The following is a 25,995-nucleotide window of genomic DNA, read 5'->3' on the forward strand; positions in this document are numbered from 1 at the left end:
AGGAGTTCTATGGAAACCACGTGGGGCGTGGAGCTGGTCTGTTTCTCTGCAGAGCAAGCAGTGGAATCAATGGATTCCACAAACCACAGCATCTGTGATGGACATTTCGGGCTTTTCATACAAAACTCACACTCCTCAAGTGCTTTAGTCAGGTACCTTCAGCTGCCAGTCTGTGAATCACAGCTAGTGTTACTCATAATCTATAGGTGGTCGTATGAAGTAGTTCCTTGCTACGTGACCGATACAGAATTTAATAGCCGTATTCTTGTAATTGTCTACATTTCAGCTTCGCTCAAGTTAGACAAACCTGAAACTGAAAGATGTAACATTTTAGAAGTGGAGGCTGTAGCTGAATACAGCAAATAGAAAATGCAAGCCAGAGGACAAGAAGGGTGATCTTTCATAGAACAAAACTGCTTCTGATGCTCTGGGTCTCTGAAATCACTTTTGAAGCTGCGAATGAAAGGCAACTGAGCAAGCTAGTGAACTGGGTCAGGGCCAAGTGCATCTGAATCCTGTCGATTCAAAAGAGTGGCCGATCAAATACTGCAGGGATGGTGAACACAGCAAGAGCTTATAGGGGCCAGAATGAGAGTTTGGAGGAAGAGGGCACAAGAAGTGGAGTTGTTCTTGCTTTGATTTGTGTAGTGAAGGAGATGGCAAAATTATTGCCTTGATAATCGCTGTCAGATTCTAGAAGGTGGGACTGCTCATGGTGAAAGTGATCTTAATGCGTGTTTTTCAGCAGAAGTCAGTTTAATTCCTCATGCTTCAATAAGATACTATTGTACAAGTCAGGAAGACTTACCAGTTAGCTAAATGTTATCTAATGCATACTGTACCGCCAATGTAAATCTAGGGCAGATGTGCTAGCCTGGAGGGAGCCTAATTTCAACACATTTCTTAGCTAAATAAGAAAAAAAATGATCAGCCATAACAATAACTAGACTGGAAAACATACAATCTGTTTAAAGATGGTAACACTGTGCTCCTGTCCTGGCAGAAGCTGAAGCTTCAGTCCTGACTCTGAATTTGTAGCCTGTACACACTAGTGCACGTATCCTGCACGCTGTGCTTGCTTGGTTCAGTACTTGCAGGTGGTTGTATTGTGTCAGGCTTTAGCTGTGTGTCCTGCTGGGGGGTGAGTAGCACCAAGAGTTTCCACGCTCCCTCCAGAGACTGCTGCAGCCCCTTCCCTGCTCTCCTTTATACCCTGTCAGTCAAAGTTCTGATCTCCATCGTACTAAGGGGTAGTAAACAGCAAAATACACACAAAAAAGTGCCACCATCAGAGTGGCTGAGGAAAATCCCAAATGCCTCACTTTATCACCTGCTCAGACTTTGGAAGGTAAGCTCTGCTTGAATGGGATTTTTATTGCTGAATCAAACTGCTGCTGCCCAGGGTGCCTTGTCTTGGAGAGTGAGCCCTCATTAATGATGCTCGTTTTGACAAAAACCTTCTGATTTTAAGCTGGAATACTCAAGTTTTCTCCAGTTTAGCTATGAACCTGTGGGTGACACCTATTTTGTGCAGAATAGAGCAGATGGTATCTGTCCTCATCTGTAAAATGGAGGTGCTGCCCACAGAAACTACAGATCCCAGTGTGCAATCCTTCGTCTTCATCCAAGCCTCCTGGCACATGCGGAGGTGAAGGCGGCTGCTGGCAGCCCACAGCTCCACCGGGTGCCTTCTGGTGCGCGGGGCCCCACCGCACCTGGGCATGCTGGCCGGAGACCCGCTGCCGAGGGTGTTGCAAGCCTCGTGCCTCATTCCGAATTGGGAGTCTGGGGAGATTAGACAGGCACAGGGTCCATAAACTGACTGTTTGCTGGCTGGTTTAGTAAGGGTTTTAATTGATTGCAGACACCTGCAGTCCCTTTCCAAAGTAAGCAGACAGCCCTGAAACTAAAAAACAAAAGCATGGTCAGCAAAGGAAGATGAAATGGATCTCCTTTTCTGTTGCAGCCCAGGTCTTGGTAACTGGTACAAACGAGAGTAAATACATTTTGGTGAAGCGGAGAAGTAAATGTGTATGACAAGTAGCCAGTGACAGAGTTAAAACATGCTTCAGAGGAAAGCGTGCTGTTGAGCGGGGGCCCAGGCTGGGGAGCCTCCATGCTGGTGGCAGCAAGAGCAGCCGTTCTTGAGAGTTCCAGCGACGTTTAATGGCAGTGCCAGGAGCGGGAATCAAGTTCTTTGCAATGGCAAATGGTAGCACATGTGGTAATTATCCACTAACTACTCGGAGGCTGTTCTTTTATGGCTTGAATCGTGTTGTATGGCAGCTGAGAAGCAAATAGCTGGCATCTCTGTGTGTGTGTATACGTTTATACATATGTAAAATCAAGCTCAGTGTAGACCATTTGGGATCATTTTCCATTCTGTGCTGTTGTGGGAGGAGCTGGCAGAACTGCAGCTGCATTCGAGGCTAATCTGGCAGGGCACATCCCAGATGTTAGAGGAGTGCTTTGCTTGGGCAGTGTGAACAGTTGCAGCCTCGTGCAGCTTTCCTAGATTCTGTAGGGAAGACAGCAAGGTTAATATTCAAAGGCTACTTTGTGTAAGATCCGGAGAAGAAACTCCCCTAAATATTTCTGCAGTGGCTGGGGTCACAGGAGTCTCTGGTCTCCCTGCAGGGTTGTGTACCACACACAAATGCACTTCAGGGGTGACATTTCAGCTCTCATTTAAGGAGCAAATGCTAACAGTGGTCTCAGCTCAGCTTGCTCAGCTTTTAGGAGTTCATCTACAGTTTTGCATGCATAATGCATTATATTTGACTTTTTATCTTGCTACTGACCTTAAGAGGAAAGCCTTCTTTGTAAAGCAAAGGTCAAAGAGCCAGCCATTTGGAATTATATTCTTGCAGCACTTTGTGTCTTTGAACGTGATACTTAGTCCTTCTGTGTATTATGACAATTTGTATGTAAAGCTGTCTCAGAAATACAAAGTATTCCTGTTTTTCAATGGAAATACTGCTTCTTGGGGTACAACAATGCAGACTGCATGAAAGCTTCATACCAAGTGACTGCTTTTTATGTTTTGCATTGTACGGTAATTAATGTTTGTGATCAGCTAGGCAGTTAAAACCAAAAGAGAGGTTGAATATCTACTCTAGAATTTCTTCATTTCAGTTATGAATATTATGGTCAGACTTCCTTAATATCAACAACTGATTTCATCCTTTTCTTGCTGTATTCAATTTTCCATGCACAACTGCAGTATTTCTAGACTCTGACTGTACAATACATAGGAAAATATATTGAGTAAGGAAACGGAAAATACTTTCTGTGATCTTTTAAATATGGTAAGTTTATAATAACAAGAATAAAACATTTTCTAAAGAGAGAAGGAATTGATCACAAAAGTTTCTAGAAGTTAATTTCAAAAGAAATATTTTTTTAAAGGTGCAAGGAACAAATTAAATATGTTTTATTCATTTTGAAAAATGCTCATATTTTGTTTCCGTATTGTGTTCAGATTTCTCTCTGTAGAGATTTTTGTTAAATATTTAAATCCATAAATAGAAACTATTCAGTTTATATTAGACACGTGCCATGTTGTCAGAACAGTGTTCTCCCTTTCAGTATTATGTTTATTTGTCATAAGTGCTTATGGTAGGTAATAAATACACCTTTTAGCCTAAAGACCTATGTCATAAAACATAGTGCTGCGCTGATGTAGATGCAGTACGTACATGCATGTAAGCTGATACCTGGTGTGTAAAGGTGCATATGCTTTCTTTTTTTTTCCTACTCCAGACCAAGTTTTTCCTCCCTTGTGCAACATAGAAAAGAATTTTCTCTCTCTAAATTACCTTGCGGGATACCTACAACCAAAAACAGCAGAGGGATGCCTTATGTCTAACTTAGTCCAAGAAAGAGAAGTTCATATCATTGAATTAATCACTCCAAATTCCAATCCATACAGGTAAAGTATCATCTAAATAGACTAAATCTGTTTGAAGTCACAGCTAAAGATTTCATCTGTCTATTGAAAATCAACTGAAAGCAGCCATTTCATCCTTACAAGAAGAGCCTGGACCTTAGTACTTTTCCTTAAATAGAAATTAGTTCTTCAGTATGTAAGGATTTTGCATCTTCGCGATCCCAGGATTTTTTTGGACAAGCCTGCAAAGCACAGTTTTTATGGACTGTATCTTGTCCCCCTTCTTACTCAATCAAATATTTCTAAGAATAAGGTGAATAAGGGATACTGAGCGTCTGACAGGCAGGGTTTAAGGTGAGACCACTGTATGAGGAGGTGAGAGAGAGGTTAAAAGTAATCTTGTCCTGTCACAGGTAGGGATGACTGACAGCAAGGCCCAGGGCTGTGGCTCCCAAACAGTGGTTGCAGGTGACCTGCAGTCCATGGTAATTGTTCCACACTTGGTCTGCAGAATCATAACTATTTTCTGTCAAGTTTCCACTTGAGTTTAAGGGGTAGTTTATGACAATTGCAAGACGTGTTAAGAGTTGACAGTGGTCCCCTGACCAAAAAAGTTTATAACTGGTGGTTAGGGAAAATTACTTAACTCTCTGTACACATTATGAGGATTATTGAAATTGTCAAAGGTACCTTCGGGTGGTAAGACATTTAAAACATTCATTCTTTGCTGGTCTCTCCTAGGTCTTAATGGGAGCGCATGAATGGGGTTTGCTTCAGATAGTCATACGTGGAAAAGCTCTTCTTAAGTGCTGAGCGTAGTTGCTAGAACAGAAAATTGCTATGAAACTTAGATGGTTTTCCCTTCTGCAAGAAGAAAAGTAATTTCATCAGAGAAAAGGTAGAATTAAAATCCTGTCTGCATACTGCAGACACCAGATGTCCAGCATTGTCCAATTGTGCTCCTCGTGCCGTTGCATCTAAGCACATCCACACCCCTAAGGAGGAAATCACAGAGACATACAAGTGGGAGGAGGGGTCTTTGCAAGAAGGCTAATTATTTCATTGCAAGGTGGTGAACTGAGCCTGAGGATATTCTTGCATAGCAACCTTGGGATAGTAAGAAGGTGCCAAGATGTAGTTGAAGTGTTGTAGGTGAGCACAAACGATCTGCCTCTGTGTGGCATGAGTTGCAGCCCCATCCTGAATAGAGTTGTTCTTTAGTATCGACATCCCTGTATGTCCCTTGCAGAGTTAGCAATGGCAGCCCTGTCTCCAAGCCCTTTAGGCTTTTGGCTTTGGCTGATAGTATGATAGGCATTTGTTTTTCAAATGATAACACTGCAAAATGTTTAGATGTTTTGTTTCTAAAAGTAAAAAAAGCAATGAGTTTAATTCCTCTTGCTTCATTCTTAGTTTTATATATTATTCACAGCTATCTTTACAAAGTTTATATCCACAAAGAAACATACAGAAGCTGAACTGCAGAAGGTGAAACAAAGGTCCCAAGATACACTAAGTCTCAGTGCACAGTGTTAGTTGAAACCTGTTTCTGGGGGTTGAGCACGTTCTTGTGACATATGGCCCCATAAGACAATCTGGAAGTAAAGATTTTTCTGTTGAATTAGTATTTTGCATGACGAGAGGTTATTGATGGGTACAGACCCATTTGCTCTACTTATTTTACTGAGCTCTTGAAAATCTGGATAGTATTCATCTATTTTCCATCAAGCAGTAGGCTGGACATCTGTTTTCTTTTCTTTTTAAAGTAAGTATATATCCAGAAGTATTGGAAACTGAATACATGGCTTGATTCCTCAGCACACACAAGATCCTAAGCAAAGTAATTTCCACAATTTAACTGCCTGGGCAGAGACACTCCCCAATGTGCATGTAGTATTTGTGCATATTTTTTTTTTTTGGTATTAACCTGCTTAATTTGTCTTTTTGCTTTTTTTAAGGTATTATTTTGAGCCTTAATACAGTTACAGCCAGAGGAAACTCAAACAGCTATTTTTAGGCTCTGTCGCAGTGAAATAAGAAAACAATATTTACTTTATAAAGCAAACTGCTACTTGTATAACTAACCTGTTCTAAATAGTAGCTGAAATGAGTAGCACACTTCTTGTAAACAAGACACAAAAATATTATTTGTCTAAAAGTATTTGTTTTTATTGTTATGCAAAATCATTTAAGCGTATGTGGAATAACAATCTGTTTTGCACATGTTGTGTTGCCTGGGATAATCTCCAGCATTTTAATCAGCTGGCCAGACAGTGGAAACATGATGGATTGGAAGAAGGTTGATAGCTGAAAATTTCTGGCATTCTGGTCTAACTTTCTCTCTATTTTCCACACACAGTGCTTTCCAGGTGGATATAATTGTTGACATTAAACCATCTCAACCCGGCGCCAAACTTGTCAGAGACGTCGTTCTTATCCTCAAGTGTAAAAAGTCTGTCAATTGGGTTATCAAGTCGCATGATGTCCAGGGAAAGCTGGAAGTAATTGTAAGTTAAGGCACCTTCTATTTTTTGAGAGGTATCACACTGCAACAGTATAGAATCCATTTAAATGTGATAGAGTGCTAGACTATATTGATTGCTGAACATTTTATCTATTAGCTGCTTTTTTAAATTATTCTGCATTTCAAAGAGTAAATACAGAAACTATGTAGTTTTTTCTCCTTAACATTTAATATATGGGCTATTAAACTGAGCAGCACATCACAGAAGCCAGGTGGTCAGTGCAGTGATTTAGGGTCTACGTCTTTTCAACTTCTGTTGAAGTACCCTAAACACAGAGTTGGATGTTCACCTCCTTTTTGCTGTTACTTTGGTGAGTGGATCTACAGGTTCGTCTCAGAAGTTGGACAGATGCCTGTGAGTGCAGAATGGATAATCCTAGATAGACAGCACACACCCACATCCCTTCAGAAGTGGAAACTTTTTTACTCCTTCCATGTGTGGTTATGGTAGTCTCTAGCCCTCTTCCCTGCCAGTACTTCTGGCCCCAGCAAGTGTTTGGTCAAATTGACCTCACCTCTCCTCAGACCGCAAATAGTAAGTTTTAAACCCAGGATCTCTAAAGCTAAACTTCCAAAACCATACTTGTGTATAATTGGAGGTTCTGATTCAGAATGAGTTTTGGTACAGGCTTTGTTGCTCAACACCATTTCTACTAAGAAAATTTGTTTTTCCCTTGCTCTGAAATAAATAAATGAAATTAGACTCATCTTGCAGCCAATAAACATGTGGCCTATTTCTGTCTTAAGTGATCACTTAAAGTGCGTCGTACAGTGGATGTTTGCACTGGACCAGCCAGTGGCCTTCTGATTAGCAGTTTTGCAGTAACTCAGATATGTTTTCAAACTCCAGCTATCTCTGTTTGTAAGAATTTTACTTTGCTTAGTAGCTTTCGCCTTTTAGTGTGTGCAAGGGCAATTCTGACAAGATCCAAAGGCTGTTTCATCTAAATCTTCTAAGAGGACAGATTGGTAGGCAGGATTTCATGCTAGATTTTGAGAGTGAGGAAAATAAAAGGAAATAAATTGTGGTGTTGCTCAGAAAATTGAATGGAAAAATTATCTAGGGTGGACGATGAAATTCCCTTTTGATCCCTGGCACATCTTTATTTTACGGACAGGAAAGGATGTTCTGGTCATCCTGTTGATCCTAAATAATCAGCCCTTAAAAGAGAAGGGTCAAGGTTAGTTGCTCAGGATTGCCACACTTGTAAGCAGAAGGGCAAAAAGCAATGCTTGACTTGAAAGTTTCGTTCTGGGTTATTACATAAAACTCACCACGGTATACGTAGGCCTATATGGATCTACTTTCACAGGATAGAGAATTGTGCGTTTGTTCATTTCATGCTTAGAGATAGCCAAAGTACCATCTTTCACATCTATGAAGCTACCTCTTTATGGATGATGAATTTTCAGGGAGAGGAATTCTAGAGGATTTGAAAATGTCTGAAGTGCTGCACTTGCGTATAGAAAAGAAAGGCTGCTATTCTTTTTAAGTTCTTCTTTATTAATTATTGAAAGTGTAAGTAGAAAGTGTAAGTGAAAATTCTTTCTGTGATGAGTGGCAGAAGGTAACATTTTATTTAGATTAACAAGAAGGGAATGTAATACCATATATAGAAATATCAGTATATAAAAGACTTTGTATATTTATGTTAGGATTTGTGAGTAACTGTTAGCTGTACTGCTTCATTTATACGGATGCTTCATTTTTTGAATGTGTGTTTGTTCCCCTTTATTTAGAAGGGGATATGGGAGAGAATTGAACATCCCCGTCATTAAAAAGCCTGTACCTCCAGCATTTAGGATCTGTTCCTATCTGTATTAAGCCGAAGGCCTTTCCAAGGCCAAATTTAGACAATGCATAAAAACATTACTAAACAATTAGGTAATGTTTCACAATGTTCTTTTTATTAGTTGAAGCAGTTCCATGCACTTCAATTTTCCTAACTTCTTGCCCTCGGTACGAATCAGAGTTGTGCTGAGGGGATTGGCAAACCAAGAGGGAAAGGTTAGTGCTAAGCTGCCTCAGACCCAGGGCTGTGAGTTATTAAGGTCTAAGTTCATAGACAAAAAATGAAAAAGACTTTTTGGGTCATCTAATAATCTCCCAGCTTGCTGTGTTTCTTGAAACTCTGGAAAAGGACAGACACAAACCAAAGTAAAATGGGAATAGTGTAGGTAAAGTAATTGCACATAACGTGAGCGCAGTGCTTTCCTCCCAGGCTGTGTTTAGCTCCCGTTTGCAGTCTGTCCTTACGTAGCCCCTGAGCAGTGCTTGTTGATGATCTGCTGTTCACATTGCGTCCTTTGGATTCGGTGTCTTTTTACAAAGCTGTGAGTTGCACGGCAGACCAAAAAGTGAAATTGCAGAAAGGAAGAAAGTGTGTTGAGGGGTGAAATGTGCAGAACAACCCTGTGAGGGTTTCAGAAGCTTGGAGGGCCTGTTCTTTACTTGAGAACAACTGCCCGCCAGCTTCTGAAATGGTTCTGAGTAGGTGGCTCTGATTGCCTCGTTTCCTACACTGCATGCAAAGGTGTTGGCAGCGCAGGCAAGCGAAGCAAGGTAGGTCTGTTCCTGCAAAAACTTGTGCCCAGTTTTGTTTCGTTCAGGCAACGCAAGACTGGACTGGACATTTACAGGTTCGATGTGGAGTGGAGAGGTATAAACAAACCATGGAAATGGTCAGGTGCCAGCTAGGACAGTAACTTTCTGAGATAAATATTTGTTCAGCTGTCTCCTCATGACAAAAAAAAAAAAAAAAAAAAAAAAAAAAGGAAAACAGAGAGGGAGTTCGAGCAAAGTTGGAGTAGCATAGTAATTCCAACCAGTCAAACGTGTGTGGTAATATGAAAATGTTGGATAAATCATGTCCAGATTTATATCTGTTGAAAGATAAAATATTATTTGATCTAAAACACTAGTAAGACACTAAAATTAGGATACTTATTGTTTCCTTTTTTGTTTCTTATCTTCAGTGGCCATTGCTGGTCACTGATGACTGTACTGATGGCGGTATCCTCAAACCGGACACTCCGCACCTAAAATTCCCATTAACTTCAGCTGTGAAGCTGTGCATATTTAAAGGATGCGGAGCTGGGTCATTAGGAAGAAATGAGGGAGAGCACTAAAGATAAACTATGCCATTCCATCAGGCCTCTCCACAAGCTTTGCTCACTTATCTGTTCAAAAGCTCTGGTTTTGAGGTTAGGTAGAGAAGCTCTGTGATGCTGGGTATCAGGTCCATACAGTCACTGTCTAAAAGCAATCTGGGCAAAAGAGATCAGTGTAGTCAATCTTTTGGGGTTCTGGAGTGAAAGAGAATTAAGATTTGTCCACATTGAGGCAAACTAATGGGGGTTTTTTTGTTTTTCTTTAAAGCAGACTATATGAATGATAAGGTAATCAGGAACTGAAAGTGTTTGCTCTAGAGCATTCAATAGTATCTGCATATAGAAAGCCTAATTTAATCACATTGCAGAAATCACTGAAAAATGGGTCGTCATGCCTTCCCTGCTGTGTGTATATTCAACTTGTTCTGTAGTCATTGATGTAATTGCTGTAGTGATAATACTAATGTGGTGAATGTGAAAATAAATACGTGTATTTGGCTTTGTGTGAATACATGTTTAAGTTTAAGATGCCAAGCACTTAAAAGCAAGTTAAAGTGTAATAGCAATGAATGAATATTTTTCTATTTCTATTTTCTAACTGCCCCTCTAACAGCTAGAGATGGTTTTATATGCTTTCGACTTGCCCTTTTGGACAAAAAAATCTGGAATTTTGCAAAACATTTCCAGTAAAGCAAAAGCTGTGTGTGACTCATCTGTATTCCATGGTCAACTTTGATGAGCCGTTATTTATTATTTATATATTTGTTTTAATTTATTGATTTTTATTATATTAATATTATATTATTATATTAATAATAAAACTAAGAGGTTGGCAAGTGCATTTATGAGTTTGCTGTATTGATATGTTTGCATAAAACTTATATTGTTAAATTTTATTTATGTGCAGAAAGTGTATGTTGTCTTTTAAGTAGTTTGGCCGTGCATAAAACATGCATGCTTTCTATTAAGCATTTAACTCAGTCCTGTTGAACGTACTTAACATTTTGCAGGAGGCACATAACATTTCTAGTACGAAGCTCATTCAGAGAGGCACAGGCTATCCTTGGTGCTAGCTGACTTTAAAGCATTAGCTGGTATCAGCTCTACTTCATGAGCATGCGATGTTTTGCCTTTTTCAGTAATGCTCATTTAAACAAAAGTTTTCCCATATGTAGCCTAAATAATGCTCTAATCAAAAAAATGAAGGAGACATCTGAAAAAAATCATTTGGCATCCTGAGTTCACCTCACCACTGAAGTAATTTCAACTCAGTTTTGAAGAAAATATGTTGTTATACAAATGGCTGTAAACATGTCTTTGTCTCGTTTAGGGATTAACAGCTTCTGACTACCTTGATTTATTGTACTCCAGGCAGGGCTGGGAAGAAGGGGGGCTTTTCTCCATGTGTGCAGCAGTTCTGTGCCTAAGATGACAGAGTTTGGTTTATTTCCCAGGTGTTCTTGGTTCGCTGTTATTTAATAGAGTAAAATAGATTAAAAAACATCAGTGCCACTATTCCATTTGAAGTATCCTTAAACGGTAAATTATAAACCAAGTTTTTCTTTGTTTGCAGACATCAAACAGTATTGGTTTTGGAAAGGAAACAGAACGATCCATGACCATGAGTAAATCAGTAATACCTGATATTCCCTCATCACATGAGAGTTTGATCAAGTGGGCTTATGAGCATAACTATAGTCCAGTTACTTCCTACACAAAAGCCCCTGTTGCTAACAGATTTCATCTTCAACTTGAAGATACAGGTAAGCTTGGAGATGGACTTTTAGAATATAGAAAAAATATATCCTGTATTTCCAGAAATATGATGATTTGAAAGGTGCCTTCTCAGTTTTGAAGCTTTTTTGTTGGGGATTAGACTACTTTCGTGGCTCATAATCAGAAATGCTGGTAATATCTATGAATGCTGGCTGGAAAAAAACCCACCTCTGTGGCTTTTTGATGAAGGAAGTCTAGACAAATTGTTATTTCCTGAAAAAATGTTGGTGGGATTAAATGGTTATAGTTTATCCAACTCACAAGCAGTTACAGCTGACCATATTCAGTGTTCACAGGAGTGGACTTCAGCAACTCGATATCTTGTTAGTTAATAAACCCAGCTTGGATTTTTATTTTTTTTTCTCAAAAAAAATGAGCATAATGTTTCCTTGAGACAAATAAACTTTTAAATTGTTTACAGACAAAACTGGCTTACCAAAAAAAGTCTGAGCAAACAGAATAAATACAGCTGTTAAAAAAAAAATGCATTTAGTCAAAGTTATTGTTGATGTGAAGATATCTGGGTCCATTGAAGCTAGTGGAGCTGCATATGCTTTTTCACTAATTCTGAATTTCAACCACTAAAAATACTGTTTAACTGTTTTGATAAAGCTTATGTTCACGTTAATTTTATCACTTCCACTCATGGATTACACCTGCGTGGGCCAGATGTTGAGATTTCTGTCCCAAGCAGCCATGCATATAAGCCAGGAGATAGTTAATGTTCTCATTTACTCGGTATAAAGTTAACTCTTGTTTAACTTCACTCTGGTTGTGTGAGTAGTTCCACAACAGTGGAGTGACTGAATTTGTGATGAGGCAGGTAATGGAAGATTTTCACCCAATTAGTTACACTTAGCCTATTTCAACTGCACTAAAATAGTGTATTTGCCAAATGTTATGTTTCTTTTATCTCTGTGGTTGCCTTCTGCATATAATAGGCCCACTCTTCAAAGTTTATTTTCAGTTCTTAGTGAGGTACATTTCTGACAGGGACTAAATACAAAAAGATAGATGCCTCAGTAACAACTAAACCCTTAGTGGGGGAATTGTGGCTAATTACATGGAAAGTATAAAAATGCTGCTTTGGATGTCCTTCAGAAGCTTCCTTTCTGGATAATACCTTTTTTTTGTATGAAAATTACTAGTTCTGCATACTTCTAGGAAAAATATCTAATCACCTAATGTGCTTTTTTTTTTTTTTTTTTTTTTTTTTTTAGAAGAGATGAATGATGAAGAAGACCATTCCCTTCCTCCAGAGCTGACAGAATTGCTGGGTGCTAACCCACTGCCTGCCCCAAAGAATCCTGCATTAAGTGATGGACTGACTTTTCCTTTTCACATTAACAGAGGAAGACATGACACAGTGGGAGAAGGAATCTTCCCATCCAGGGATTCAGTGGATACTTTAATAAATCATGATTTTGAGCATTCCCTCTCAAAACATAAAGAACCTGAAGAGGTTCAGGGCAGTGCTGATGTGGCCCTGTCAATAAACTGTGATGACAAAGTCATGACAGTAGCTGTAGAAAAAGACTCTCTGCAGGTTGGTGTGATCTCTTATTCTCAAATTTGGGCAGACTTTTCTGGGCAGAACATTTTATTTGTATTTTGATTAAATAATAAACATTCTAAGATACACTGCCATCACCACCCAACCCCCTAAAAAATAGTTTGGTAAGGAAATGATACTGTGGATATTCTTTGCTGTAATTCAGGGCCGTGTTTCTTCTTCCCAACAATCCAGTAGTTTGTAGAGGGATTTCTGATTAAAGCTATCCAGGGTTGGTTCTGTCAAAAAATTACTGTACTCAGCCATCAGTCTGATTTTTTTAATCTCCAGAGTACAAAGAGGCTGGTTTTGATATCTGTGAGAGACCTGAATAGATCTGTCTTTACCATCTACCAGCTGACAGGTTGCTTGTGTCCATTTGCTGGAAAAGAGCCTGATACAGACAGCATTTTTAGCTCGTTTCAGACCAAACAGAGTCAGCATTATCAATCAGCAGAGTAATAATGAACCTGTTGTTTTCTTTGTTCCATGTTACATTTATTCCCTGTTGCGTATAACAGCATTTTGAGAGTGACCTTCCCTGGATGTCAGTACAATGAACTTCCCTTCTTCCTCCCAGCAGCCACGAGCAGTATTCTGAGCAGCACTTTAAGCAAGAGCCTAACAATTGTGTTTCAGCCACTTACAAAGTGCCTTTGTTTCAGGCCAGCGGCTACACAAGGACAGAACTCTCGCTGCTGGATCACTCTTGCAAAGCCAGGATGAATGGTACCCATTTCATTTTGGAGTCTTTGCTGAACAAATGCGGGACTCGGACAGCATATATCTTGAACAAGATTGTTTATTTTAACTCTGTGAGTATTTTACGAAGAGGAGCTGCTTTCTGCACTGCGCATCATAGTGGTACAAGGAAGCCATTGTAGTTAGCTTTCGTCTTAGCAAAAAGGAGGCGTCCTGATCTTTTCCTGTTGAGCTCAAACCTAGTTGCAGCCACAGTCCCTGTATTCAAGGAGGTATGAAGACTGCACATGCAGTGTGCTTCTGTGGTCAGATAGTATCCCCAAGGAAAAAGGAGGAGTTGGAGTTAAGTACTTTTACAAAACTGTATGACTGCACTTTGGGGACCATCAAGTACCAGTCTCAGAGAAGTTGCACCAGCTTTCCTTATGCAGCTTTGATGTACCCGTACATAAGAAGTACTACATAGCTGTAAGGAGGAATAGGAATGAAGTTTTGTGATTGCACAAAGCAATACCAGTTAATTCATATGCTGAATTATTTTAAGTGAATTCTTTTCTTCCAAAATTACGTGTGTAAAAGGCTTTCAAAATGTGTGGAAAAGACATTATCTGTGCATGCTTCTCTTATAATTGGATTTCTATTTGCTATCAGTTGATGTACGTGATGAAGGGACTCTTGAGTACTTGCATATGAGTGATGATGCTAAGGAGCCCAGTTAGGTTCTGAGTGACTGCTTCCAGACTGGCTCAGTTTATGAGCTTGAGTACAGCGCAGCTAATCTGGGTTGGAAATTAATAACACGTTTTTCTTGCTGAGCTTTCCAGTATGTAGAAGTAACCTTGGCAAATAATGGAAAGCCTTTGGTCCAACCCAAACACAGCTAAGGCAATCTGATCTGACCTTGCCTGGCTAAAACTGTTCTGTACTGGCAATCCTGTGGCACCTAACTCTAATTCAGAAACAGTCCCAAACCAGGACTGTGGATAGAAACATCTCCAAACTACAGAATAGCACGTGTCTGCAGTTAAATACTGTCACTGTCCCTGTATTCTATTATGGCCCAAACTAAAATGGATATTTTCCTCGTTTCTCCATTTTGTCTTTTAATAGTCTTGGCTACATCCTTAACTCCAAGTCATGTATGGTATCTTTTGGAATTTTGGAGCATTTCTCCTAAAAAATAAACACCATGCAGTGGAGCCTCAGAGAGTGTCTCTATCACTTCTTAGCAGTTGCTGTGTGTCCAGAAAAACAAAGACAAAGTCCTGGAAGGGAAGGGACTAGCTGAGGAGCTGCAGGGCATACAGAAGCAGAGTACAGAACACTGGAAAACAAAACCAGGATTTTTCAGGGGAAGAAATGGTGAAGTGTGCAAAGAAGGGGGGAAAAGGCGGGGACGAAATCCAGCAGAAATTCAGAGAAAAACAAGGAAGGAAAAGATGAAGAAAGGAACATGATGCTTTTGGGTGTACATGTCTGAAAACATTATGCAAATGACAGAAGAGAAAATCCTTTAATGACCCTAAACACTTTCAGTGATTTTCCATGAATGCATTAAGGGAAACTGTAAGTTGCAAAAAAATCAGTTTAGAAAGGCATTTCTTTTTTCAGTGTTGGTTATAGAAATACCAGAAATAGAATGGAAATGCTAGGCTGCTCTTTCAGACACCAGTACCCAGACTGGTGTCTTTGCTGGCTCTGAATTCTGGAAAAAAACTTAAGGGGTGTTCTCTAAATATAACTTGCCTATCTTACATGCTCAGCACAAGGCTGTTTAAGATGTGCTTTCACCATCTGCTTAGCTGGTGCGCTTCTTTTGGCCTCACATTGTTCTGAAGAGAGAAGAAACTAAAGCCATGAAGAGAGAGTACTCAGTTATCACCTAATTTTATGCATTTGCAACCTTTTGTACAGATTGTCATTCAACTGTCATCACCAGCTGAAAGCAGCGGTTTTGATGATGATGACATGGAATCAGGTGATAATGGATTTCCAGGGGATGCTGATGAGGGAGATGTTACTTTCTCCAGCTGGCCTGAAATAGCGGTATGTTACTCTGGGGTTTGCACCTTGGCAATAGAGAAATGTCTATTGTAATAGGCACTTCACATAAATTACATTAATTGTATAGCAATTAATTTGTCTTTTTAACACATTTCTTCTCACTTCCATTTCTTGTGACCCTGCTGAAGATTTGCACTAAGTAGGTGGAATGTGGGTGGGCCTGTATTGTACACTCCAAATTTGTCCTCATCCCGCTGCCACTCCTGACTCAGGATGTTAGTGTATTGTTTTTTTCATTTCAGTTTAATTGCACACTGCACCAGCCAGAGGATGACAGAGGCATTTTCTGGCCTCCTGAACCACACATCACCAATGTGACCTTCAACATGGAGCTGTACAAAACAGATCTGTTCCTTGCTCCCTCCCAAGGACTCTTCTCCGTTGCTGAGAACGGGCCAGTATATGTAGAGGTAACAAACTGAAAAAGACTTTCCAAGTAACAAACATTTTGCAAGGCTGTGCGGCTGAGCCAGATCTGGTCTTAGCAGTTGAGATGTCTCATGCAGTTGCTTTAGGCAGGTAGGGAGGTACTTTGGTGGCTGCAGAGAACAGACACTGTAGGGTAAGAAGCAGCCAATGTTTTGGGTCAAAACCAAAGGATTCCTGCAAAATGCATGAATGTAACTGCGAGGTAAATCGGTTATTCTTGCCAAATCTGCTTTTCTTTGCAGAACTTAAAGGTGGTTTCTGAGCTCTTGCTCTGAACTGATGTTTCCTGATGGAGATTTCAGGGTTCAGTTTATTGGGTAATATGGCTGAACCTCATCTGGAAGGTGTAAACATGCAAAAAATGATAAGTGTCTGTCTTCCATATGCTAGTGTTCTTGGGTTACAAAGTCAGTACAGAATCTGACCTCTCTCCAGCCCACTTACAAACACCAGTTACAATCCTTTTTAATGCTATCATGTCAGTTCTAACAGCTTTAGATAAATAAGACCAGCAAAGTCAACAGCCAGATACCATTGACTTCAGTTGTATTTTGGACCTGGTATTGCTTCCATGTGTTGCTAACTTGCCTGTGAAATCTGGGGGAATTTCAGACCAGTACAGTCTATATTTATAAAGGTGGACACATGAACAGAATTTTGCATTTTTCAAATAATGGTAAGCATTAATAAATGTAACATTGGCAGTGAAGCAGTATCACCAGTTTATAGATCAGTAAATCACCAGAGGAGACCAGGAAAATGAGTATGTTGACTGAAGCAGTGCTGTGCCATGTGTCTCTTGCACAAGTTAGTTCTTTGTGAGCCCACGTTGCACGTGATAAGCATAGTGGCCCATTTGACATTCGTGCAGTTCTCTTCATTGTTTCAGTGTGTTGTGCCTCCTCCTCATTCTCTACCCAGTGAAAAGTACTTAAGACAGTTACAGCAAAAAGCAAGTATGTCACACTCGGTTAAGAATATGCTTACAAAAAGCATGTTATTTTTTTCATTTGGATAAAACCAGCTGCTTCCTTCAGTGATCTGGGATGAATCCCCTTGGCTCCAAGCCCTTTGAATTTGTCTGGTTCTGGAGCTGTTTATTCAGACAGACGTTCTGATTTCTTCATCACCTGTCCTGGCAGAAGCTGGTTTTTTTGTTTCTCCTTGCACAGTGGAAAATCTGTATCGGTATTGAACTTCTGTGACTCCATTTTTAGCTGACAGATTATTTCTTTTTGCTTGTTTGTTTCTGTTTTGCTTTTTTTGTTAACAAATATATTTTGGGTTTTGCTCAATAAATTGCTTAGGTCATAATCTGTAAGAACTTTATATATCCCTTTTCCTTTTCTGCTACAAATATTTTTTGTATTTGAATATTTTGGCCTTTTTTCCTTTGTTTTCTCTTGTCAATTTCTTATCATATTTTGGTCTCATCTTCCTCCAGTCGTTCTCTTCTTTCCTTGAGATATCATTCATCCTTTTGTTTACCTGCCAGTGTTTCATGATACTGTAGTATACCTGTTCTTCTTGCCATAATCTGTTTTTTTTAACTAGTTTAGACTATCAGCTCGTTTACCTGTCAGTATCTGCGGCTTGACTTTCATTCATCAGTCTTTATTTCTGTTCTTTTTAGAAGACAGTCTTTCTTGCTTAGATGCTTCAGCACATCCCTTCATCTCTAATTTGATTGCTGCTCACTTAAGGGAGGCAAAAAATGCAAAATGTCTGTATTTGTACAACTCATAGCATCTGAAAATTTCTGTACAGATCGCAGGAAAATTTGGTAGGCTGTTCCTTAAATATACATGCAGCAGCACATATGGATTAGGTACATGTATAATGCACATGAAGGAGAACAAAATTTTCTTGTGGAACTCTTTTCGTCAGGCAGTATTAACAGTTAGGCACAACACTTCTGTTGTTTATTAAGAGCAACATGCTTCATTTGTTACAAATTCCATTAATTTATTTTTTCCTAATTACTCTGTAGCATTTGTTGTCTGCATTCCAGCTGAACGACATCAGTGCCCTGGAAGTTTGCAGTCTTAATTATTTTTCATAAAAGAGTATGAATTTCAGACTTACAATAAACTAAAAGGATCATTTCTTAAGAAATCATGGCTTTTTAGGAGGCTTCCCTACCCCCCAGTCCAGGAATGCCACCCACACATCAGACCATGACCTCCTCTCTGCCTCTGCATTCCTCTCCTGGCTGGGGGTGGGTTCTCTGTTGTGACTGTTGCTTTTACCTTTTTTCTTTTTCATTAAAGTTTTAAACAGATACAAAGACAGGGAATTAGTAATTTACTTCCCTATGGCTCTGTTGCAGTCTGTGTGTCTGAGGGAGGCAGTGCCATCTCAGGTGGCAGTCACAGTCATTCACGGCGTGTCTGATACGGGCTGGGTTTTTCATCCGCTTTCTGAAAGATAAGGGATTGTATTTGTGCACGGTTATACTATTAAACAGCCGCTGGTTTTGAAACCACAGATTTTCTGTCGCCCTGTTTGACAGTCTACACTTATGCATTTTGAAGGCTAAATGTTCAGATTGGAAGTGGCACTGGAAAAGTGCTTAAAAAATTGTTGAAAATGTTAATGAAATGTGAACTAAAAATGTCATTTCTGAGATCTTACTGTCTCTTTCTTTTTGATGCAGGTGTCTGTGACTAAAGCTGACAGATCCTTGGGCTTTGCCATTCAAACATGCTTTGTTTCCCCGTTTTCAAATCCAGATAGAATGTCTGACTACACCATTATAGAAAACATTTGTCCTAAAGATGAATCTGTTAAATTCTACAGCATTGAGAAGGTGAACTTTCCAATACCATATGCACAAAAGGACAAAAAAAGATTTAGCTTTGTGTTTAAACCTATGTTCAACATCTCACTGCTCTTTCTTCACTGTGAGCTGACTTTGTGTACAAATAAAGACAAAGATACTCAAGGACTGCCAAAGGTCAGTAATTTATGAAAGTCTAAACTTCTGATTTAATATAGGTATATTTAATAAGGTATATTTTCACCTGAACTTTGAAGAGAATAAATGGTTTTCTGTGGAATTGATGTAATGAACATGCTATCTCTAGGCTCAAGATTTTAATAGATAAGCGTTATGATGATGTGCATTTTGACTGCATAATCTACAGTTTGTGTTTAAATTTCATCAGGTGGTTATATGGGATAAATAGAAACTGCTTTTTATTATGCAAATGGTTCAGATTTATCTTTGATATCCATATCACATCTATATCCAAAGTGCAAACAATGTTAGCTTTAATTTCCAAAGACATGCATAATATCAGATAATATTGCAGTCTGATTGTTACGAAAGAGAATGGCCAAATTTTGCTTTATAAATAATGGAAATGGCTGTAAGTTAAAGAATGTGTTCTAAGAATTTGGAATTTATTTTTACTTTTGCATTTATGTACAAACCCCTTAAAATGTTGTTGTTGCTTTTTTAAGATACTTTGTCATTGTTGATCAACACGTGTTGGTGGCTACAGTTTTGGCTACCAGATTTTTAAAAACCATTTAAATACAATAGTAACACTTTATAAAGGTTAGAGAATCCTTAATGCAGGCAAAGGTTGCATCCTGAAGCACAGCGATGGATTGCATTTCCGAGTAGATTACATGGGGATTGTTTGGAGGTTCTCCTCTGTTTCTGGTAAAGAATATAGATAAAACTGATAATGAGACAACTGTGTAGCTGGTACAGCTGTCCTGGCAGACAGGTGACTATCCGACCTTACACACTGCCTTTTCCACTTGCAGTGTATTTCTCCTGATGAAGCTTGCACCTCTCTCAATGTGGATATGATCTTGGCTATGATGCACAACAAGAAAACCTTCACCAAGCCCCTTGTTGTAGTAACACATGAAGGAAAAGCAGAAGGTAGGAAAAATAGCTTTATTCAACAGCTCAAGCTCAATGTATTATATTGTGTAGCATACAGCCACTTGAAATGGAGGACTCCAAGTATGTGGCATTGTATAATCTTGTGGTGATACTGTGTTATGTAAGATGATGTTTGTTTAGACATTTCCCTGGCAGCAATCATCATGGCAGTTCATTACCTGTTTTTAACTGTCTTCATTGATCTCTGGACATGTGGTTTTGCCAGGCATTGAGACAGGGATACCATACTACACAAAAATAGGGGTTTCAGAAATGTGAATATAGCAGTAGCTCTTGCAGCAACTTCTTGTTGCCCAGAGATCAAAGGCAGTGCTCTGCTCCCTGCTGTATCATTTCTTTATTGCAGTTGTAAATATGTATTTAAGAATAACAACAATGGAATTACAAGTATTGAGGACAGTAAAGCCTGATAAGTTTGTAAAGCAAAGGGATGGCCACTGGAGAGAGACTGTTAAACTATTAAGAGCAAAGTATGAGCTACACAAAAGTATTTTAGTTCCACTTTGGTGGGGCTTATTTGATTATGTAGTCTTTGTGGAAAAAAACATGAGTGTGGCTAGTAACTGGTTGAAGGAGTTGGAAAGGTTGAAGAGCACTGTGAGATAATGCCAAACAGCATGATGAGACTATACTTGAGCTTAAGAATATGCCCTGTGAGTGATGGGAAATAGGAACTGTTTTCAAAGCTTCATTTAATTTGAAAGTTTTTCTTAGTGAATCCCTCTGACAACAGCATCAGTCATTTTTTTATGCATCCATAGCAGAAAATGCATGTGCATTATCTTTTCTTTTTCTGTTAGCATGGGAGTTCAGTCAGAAGCTTCAGAGGCTTCATGTGCACGTCAAAATTTTCCAATTGTGTCCAAAGGCTGTTTGACCTTTGGAATGCTTTTTGGGGAGTGTCAAAAGGATTGGGATCAGAAGTCCTTTAACCTCTGTTGTACACTGCATGCTTTTTAGTCTCCGAACAATCTGAAGTATCATACAGCATTGCCAGGGGACATATGCAACAACTGTGTCTATTTAACTCTGCAAGTCAGCTCATGGTTAGGTTTTGGGTTTTTTTACAAATTTATTAATACAAATCAAGTCTGCTATGAATTAAAGGCAAGTATTTCAGCTATCAGTGTGGTAAATTAAAAGTGCTTTGGGCCTGATTCTGCACTCTTTCTTTTTGCAAATTTCTGATATTTTTTTTTTGTGGTGGTTATTCGATTGGGTATGAGTAAATCCTACAACTAAGTTCAGCTTTCAATAAACAGACTTGTACTCTGAGCTCTTGCCCTTCCGATGTGTGGAGCATTGTGCGCAGCTCCCGTCTCGCACTGCACTCAGAATGTTGTCTTTGTCAGAGGCACAAGGTCTTAGTGTGCAAAGATGAGCTAAATTTATAAAGATTAGTTACAAGACAACAGTGTGATAGAGTATCTTGTTGCATTGTGGGTGATTTAGTCTAATTGTGGGATGTTTGGTGGAAGTCTCCGCAGCATATCACAGCTTTCAGACATGATACAAAGTGGCACATTAACAGCGTGGCTTTGTTGGTATGTGGCTGTTCTGCAGTGAATCAAGCAACTCCGTTCTAAAAGCCAAATGCTGTTGTTGGCCAATACGCGAACGTAAGATTTGGAGAAGAAATTATATTGCATTACTGAACAGGAGAATTTACATCTCAGGGCTGGTGTTCTTCAGTTTCTTTCATGTGAACAGGCCAGCTTTCATTGTTGTAAACCATACTATGTGAGTTACTACTATCAGATCTGCCTCTCCAAGCCAAATGTAGAAGTAATGTGCTTGACACTTCAAAAGTCAGAGCAAACTGGTCATTGCACAGTTGTTGTCTTTTTTCTTCAGACATAAGCTTATGACTGTCATTGACTGTAGTAGAAATCACAACTGTATATCTAAATGAGAATAACTTTCTCCCCTCCTAATTTTGTTAGTTATTTACAAGCTCAGTTGCTTACAGTATTGCAGTAGATCCCAATGGAAGTGTCTAAAACCTGACTCCGTGCTACGTTCTTTCCCTTTGCATGCCTGCATTTCACACACATGCTTTCCCCCACTTCAACGAAGAGCATATGGATGGTCATTTAGGTGCCAGGAAATAAAGGTTCTGCTCTTAAAATGAGGTACCAATGTAATTGTTCAGGTTGTGGAGTCTTTAGATTACTCTTTCTACAGCAAAAGGAGACAGGTCATAGAAAGGAGATCATGTGAGCAGCTAACAAGTGCCTCTATCCTACAAAGATATAGAAAATCATGATGATTTCTAAAGGCTGGCTGCTGATGCTTCTAAATTGGATGTTTTTCCTGGGCCTTGAGGATTCCTACTGCTTCTGTGTTGCTCTGAGGAAACCACATTAAAATACATGTAAGAACTGGATGACTGGGGGGAACTGATAATGGGCTACACAGCCTATCATTAATTAGCAGACTTTATATTCCCTTGGTAGGGAAGCCAATGACAGAACAAGCATGAAAAATTCATTCTCCCCTCAACTGAGAAGGCTTTTTCTTGGCACTTGGGATATGCTAGTGGAGTGTTTGGACAATCTGATAGTGCCCTTACCCATGTTTGTACTGTTCAGTGTTCCTTGGTTTCTGTCCAGCCCTCCTCACAAATCAGTTACGCTTTTGCTGTTCCGTGTGCTTGATGACTTCCCAGCTTGTTTGGGCATGCACACACACACACACACACCCTTCTATGTTCTCACCTGTTTCCTGTTACTGTTCCACCTGTTTCCTACCGTCCTGTCAGGAGTGATCTGAAAGGGACACTAGTGCGTTAAAGCAAGTGACAATAATGCAGTTCAAAAATAGAATGCTTTTTTGGATATTGTAGATGCGTGCGTCTCAGAGCCTAATGATCTTATAGGATATGGCTGGCAGTTTAGTGCTGCCATTTGGGTTTTAGAAGTTAGAAGCATATTCTTGGTTTAAGAATGCTTTAAATAAATAAGTATACTTTTTCAGTATTTTTGAGCTGCCGTGTTTATGTGGCAATGAACCTTTTCTTTTAGTTGCTAAAGATACAAAACCAAGTATTGGGATGGGACACTGTCTTATCAAATCCCTTTACAACTGTTGCACTGAACACACAGAGATGCCAGAATTTGAATGAGATCCCTAGGTTACTGGGCAATTCAGAATCAAATTGCAGCTAATCAAACAGGTTCTTGGGTCTGAAGCCAAAATCTCTGGCTCTTCTGCTTGAGGTGGCATTCTTGGAGAAAGATAAGAGAAGGCGGTTAAGCAAAAGAAGGGAAAATTCTTCATTTTTTAACATATGTTTACTTGTCTCTTTCTGTTACATGCTGATAATGATGCTGATATTTGATGTTGTTGCCAAGAATAATAGCTTTGATATAATAGCTATGATATCATAGCTATGATCTTTTATTGCTGATATATAATTAACAAACAAAACAAAACAAAAAAACCCACTCAACTTCCAAGACAGAATACCAAACAGGACTGAGGAAAATGTGTAAATCAACACATGTTCATGCAATTTGGACAAAGCAGTGTGTATCATGCCCTAATACTGACTTTTCTTTAGAGGTAATAGCAGTGAAATTTTAACTTTTTTTTTTTTTTTTTGGGGGGGGGGGCGTGATTTAGCATGCTGGTATCTCATGTTTGTGATTAATGAGTAGTCAGATGAATGTAATCACCTTAAAACAGCCTTTGCAGTCTGTGCTCTTTAAGAGCTCCGCATAGGGATAACCAGAGTTACTGTGAATCCGACCTGATAACATCTGGGTGGGAAAGGTTGCAGTGTACTTGCCAGCAACATATATGATGCATGAACTATACTGTAGATATGTTCCCCTGAGGAATGATCAATATACAAATAGGATTTTTCTGAGCTGAGCAAAGTTACTGAATTCAGGCTTGTTTTCCTGAAGTTCCTAGTTTGAAAAAATTGCGATTAATATCTTTCTGTCAGATCAGATACTGAAGGTTGCTTGCATAGTTTGTAGGCTTTATGTGGAACTCTGATTAATGGTTTGTGGTTTTGGTTGTGTTTTTTTTTAAATTAGATCCTTCCTTTCCAAAGCCAAATGTGAGACAGCAACGTAAGTAACTCTTCAACCAATCTCTTTTAAGCCTTAAACTTTTTCCTCATTGATCTAATACTTTCTAGACAAATTATCTTCAAGCTTTCAGAGTGTGTGTGTGTATGTGTGTTAAATTCTGGGACAGAACAAATTCTGACTCTACTGCTGATTGAGAGATTCCTATCAGCATTTAGAGGGATGGGCTGTGACCTTTCGTGTATGTGAAAATCAAACTTAGGAAGGCACCACTGAAAGCCTGTCTTAGCAAGTTCATTTGCTGATGTGTGTATGTTATTTCCCTCTTCTTTGCTGAGGCCACTGCTTCCCAGTACCGGGGTTTCAACAGCAATGGCATCTTCTGGAGCTCCTGTGTCCTACTCCAAGCCTCACTCCTACCCTGCACTGCAGCTGACCACGTCCCCGGTTACTCTGGCACCAGCAGTTATAGGTCATGCTGTAGATGAGATCGCTTGATATGGATTAATTTATTTGTTCTTTCTGTTGTCTGGGTGTAGTGAATTAAGCAGGATCAATTACTGACCCAGGAAGAGAAGAAAATGAGAGAAACGGCACTAGAAGACAATAATAAACAGGAGAGTGAAGGTGATCTGTAGCCAAAACCAGGAACGAATGGAGAAAAGGGAAGATTAGAAGAGGAAGTGCAAAGAACACTTTTTCCTCTGTTCCTGTCCTTATGTCTTTGGGACTAAATTTACTCAAAATAGGAAGGGGAATGAGAAATTGCTCCTGCCACTTCAGCCTCCATGTGACTTTCACCTCTCCATTAAATTTCCTCCGAAGAGGAGAGAATACTGACTGCTGGTGCCTTGTGGAAAAAACAGTTGTGTTTAGGAGAGTCTTTTCTGTTCGCATTTAAAATGACCAGATGTGGCCAAAGGAGTCAAAAATAGTCTTATAGAAGAAATGGGAGAAAAGTCTTCTAAGTAATTAACTGTCAGGTGTTACATGTGCAGACTTGGTCGCAGACACCCAGAAATGCATCCTGAAGGCCCTTGCCAACAGGACCTGCTGGAGAAGACGTTTGTCAAAAGGGGAAGAGGGGAATGGCCCCAATGATCTCAGGAGCTGCTGGGCTGGAGGATGTCTGTAGGGACATCTGTTGGATGCAGGAACGTGTAAAGTGAGGGTGTTGTTTGTGTTTTGAGAACTGAAATTCCACTGAAGGATACTACTGAGAAGATCCAGTCAGCTCATTTCCTGGCCAGCTTAGTCAGTAAAATATTATTCACTGGCCTAAGCCATTTTGTGTACTGGGAAACATTAAAAATACTGAAACCAGAAATCAATTCTGTGAGAAGAAATTTCCCCAAGTGATTGCTAAAAGAGCGATAATTTAAAAAAAAAAAAAAATAGATAATTTCTAATCACCAAAAATAAAACCACAAAAGCTGAAAGTTTCTGTTTGGATGGTTAACATTGGGGGGGGCAACACATCCAGGAAACCAGATGCTGTTACCCTTGAAATGGTACTGCAGAAGGGCCTCTCCCCTAGAAAGTGATTTGTGTGTGTGTGTGTTTCTATTTTTGTGTTCTGGAATTAATTTCAGTTATTGAAAGCATTGCCAAATGTGAAAAACAATTGTTTCTATTTATGTTTTCGCTGACTTTTTGCTGGCATCTCTTCCCTCTTAACAGCAGTTCCGTTCTCCACCTAGATTTCAGACTGGACTTGCAGGAGATGTAGGGGAAAGTTTGCTTGAATGTCAGGGCATTTAAATGAAAAGCATCTTTTGCCAAAAATCTCAGCCTTTTTAAAACACGTTTTTAAGATAAATGGTTATTTAGTTGAAAGCTAGTCATTAACAGCAAACAGAAAATGCTTAATTTTTGCAACATTTTCCAGATTTGGGTGTACTGAGCTGGGGTTTTGCTTTGTGATGTGGAACAGTTGGTTGAACTGAAGCCAGTCTCTGAAAGCATCACTTCTATTTCCTTGATGCA

The 25,995-nt window shown here is 39.4% G+C and overlaps 1 protein-coding gene across 3 annotated transcripts in view; it reads left to right on the forward strand.

Annotated features, from left to right (window-relative positions):
- Positions 1-25,995, forward strand: part of TGFBR3 (transforming growth factor beta receptor 3) — a 121,379-nt gene that overhangs the window by 84,928 nt on the left and 10,456 nt on the right. For all 3 annotated transcript variants that reach the window (XM_040610170.1, XM_040610172.1, XM_040610171.1), the window contains exons 6-15: positions 3,763-3,931; positions 6,249-6,396; positions 11,098-11,287; positions 12,521-12,846; positions 13,518-13,667; positions 15,469-15,600; positions 15,861-16,028; positions 18,704-19,003; positions 19,825-19,945; positions 24,016-24,051. In XM_040610170.1, the coding sequence (XP_040466104.1) occupies positions 3,763-3,931; positions 6,249-6,396; positions 11,098-11,287; positions 12,521-12,846; positions 13,518-13,667; positions 15,469-15,600; positions 15,861-16,028; positions 18,704-19,003; positions 19,825-19,945; positions 24,016-24,051 (1,740 nt within the window). The remainder of the gene's footprint in view (positions 1-3,762; positions 3,932-6,248; positions 6,397-11,097; positions 11,288-12,520; positions 12,847-13,517; positions 13,668-15,468; positions 15,601-15,860; positions 16,029-18,703; positions 19,004-19,824; positions 19,946-24,015; positions 24,052-25,995) is intronic.

Source organism: Falco naumanni, chromosome 11, assembly GCF_017639655.2.
Source record: "Falco naumanni isolate bFalNau1 chromosome 11, bFalNau1.pat, whole genome shotgun sequence".
NCBI lineage: Eukaryota > Metazoa > Chordata > Aves > Falconiformes > Falconidae > Falco > Falco naumanni.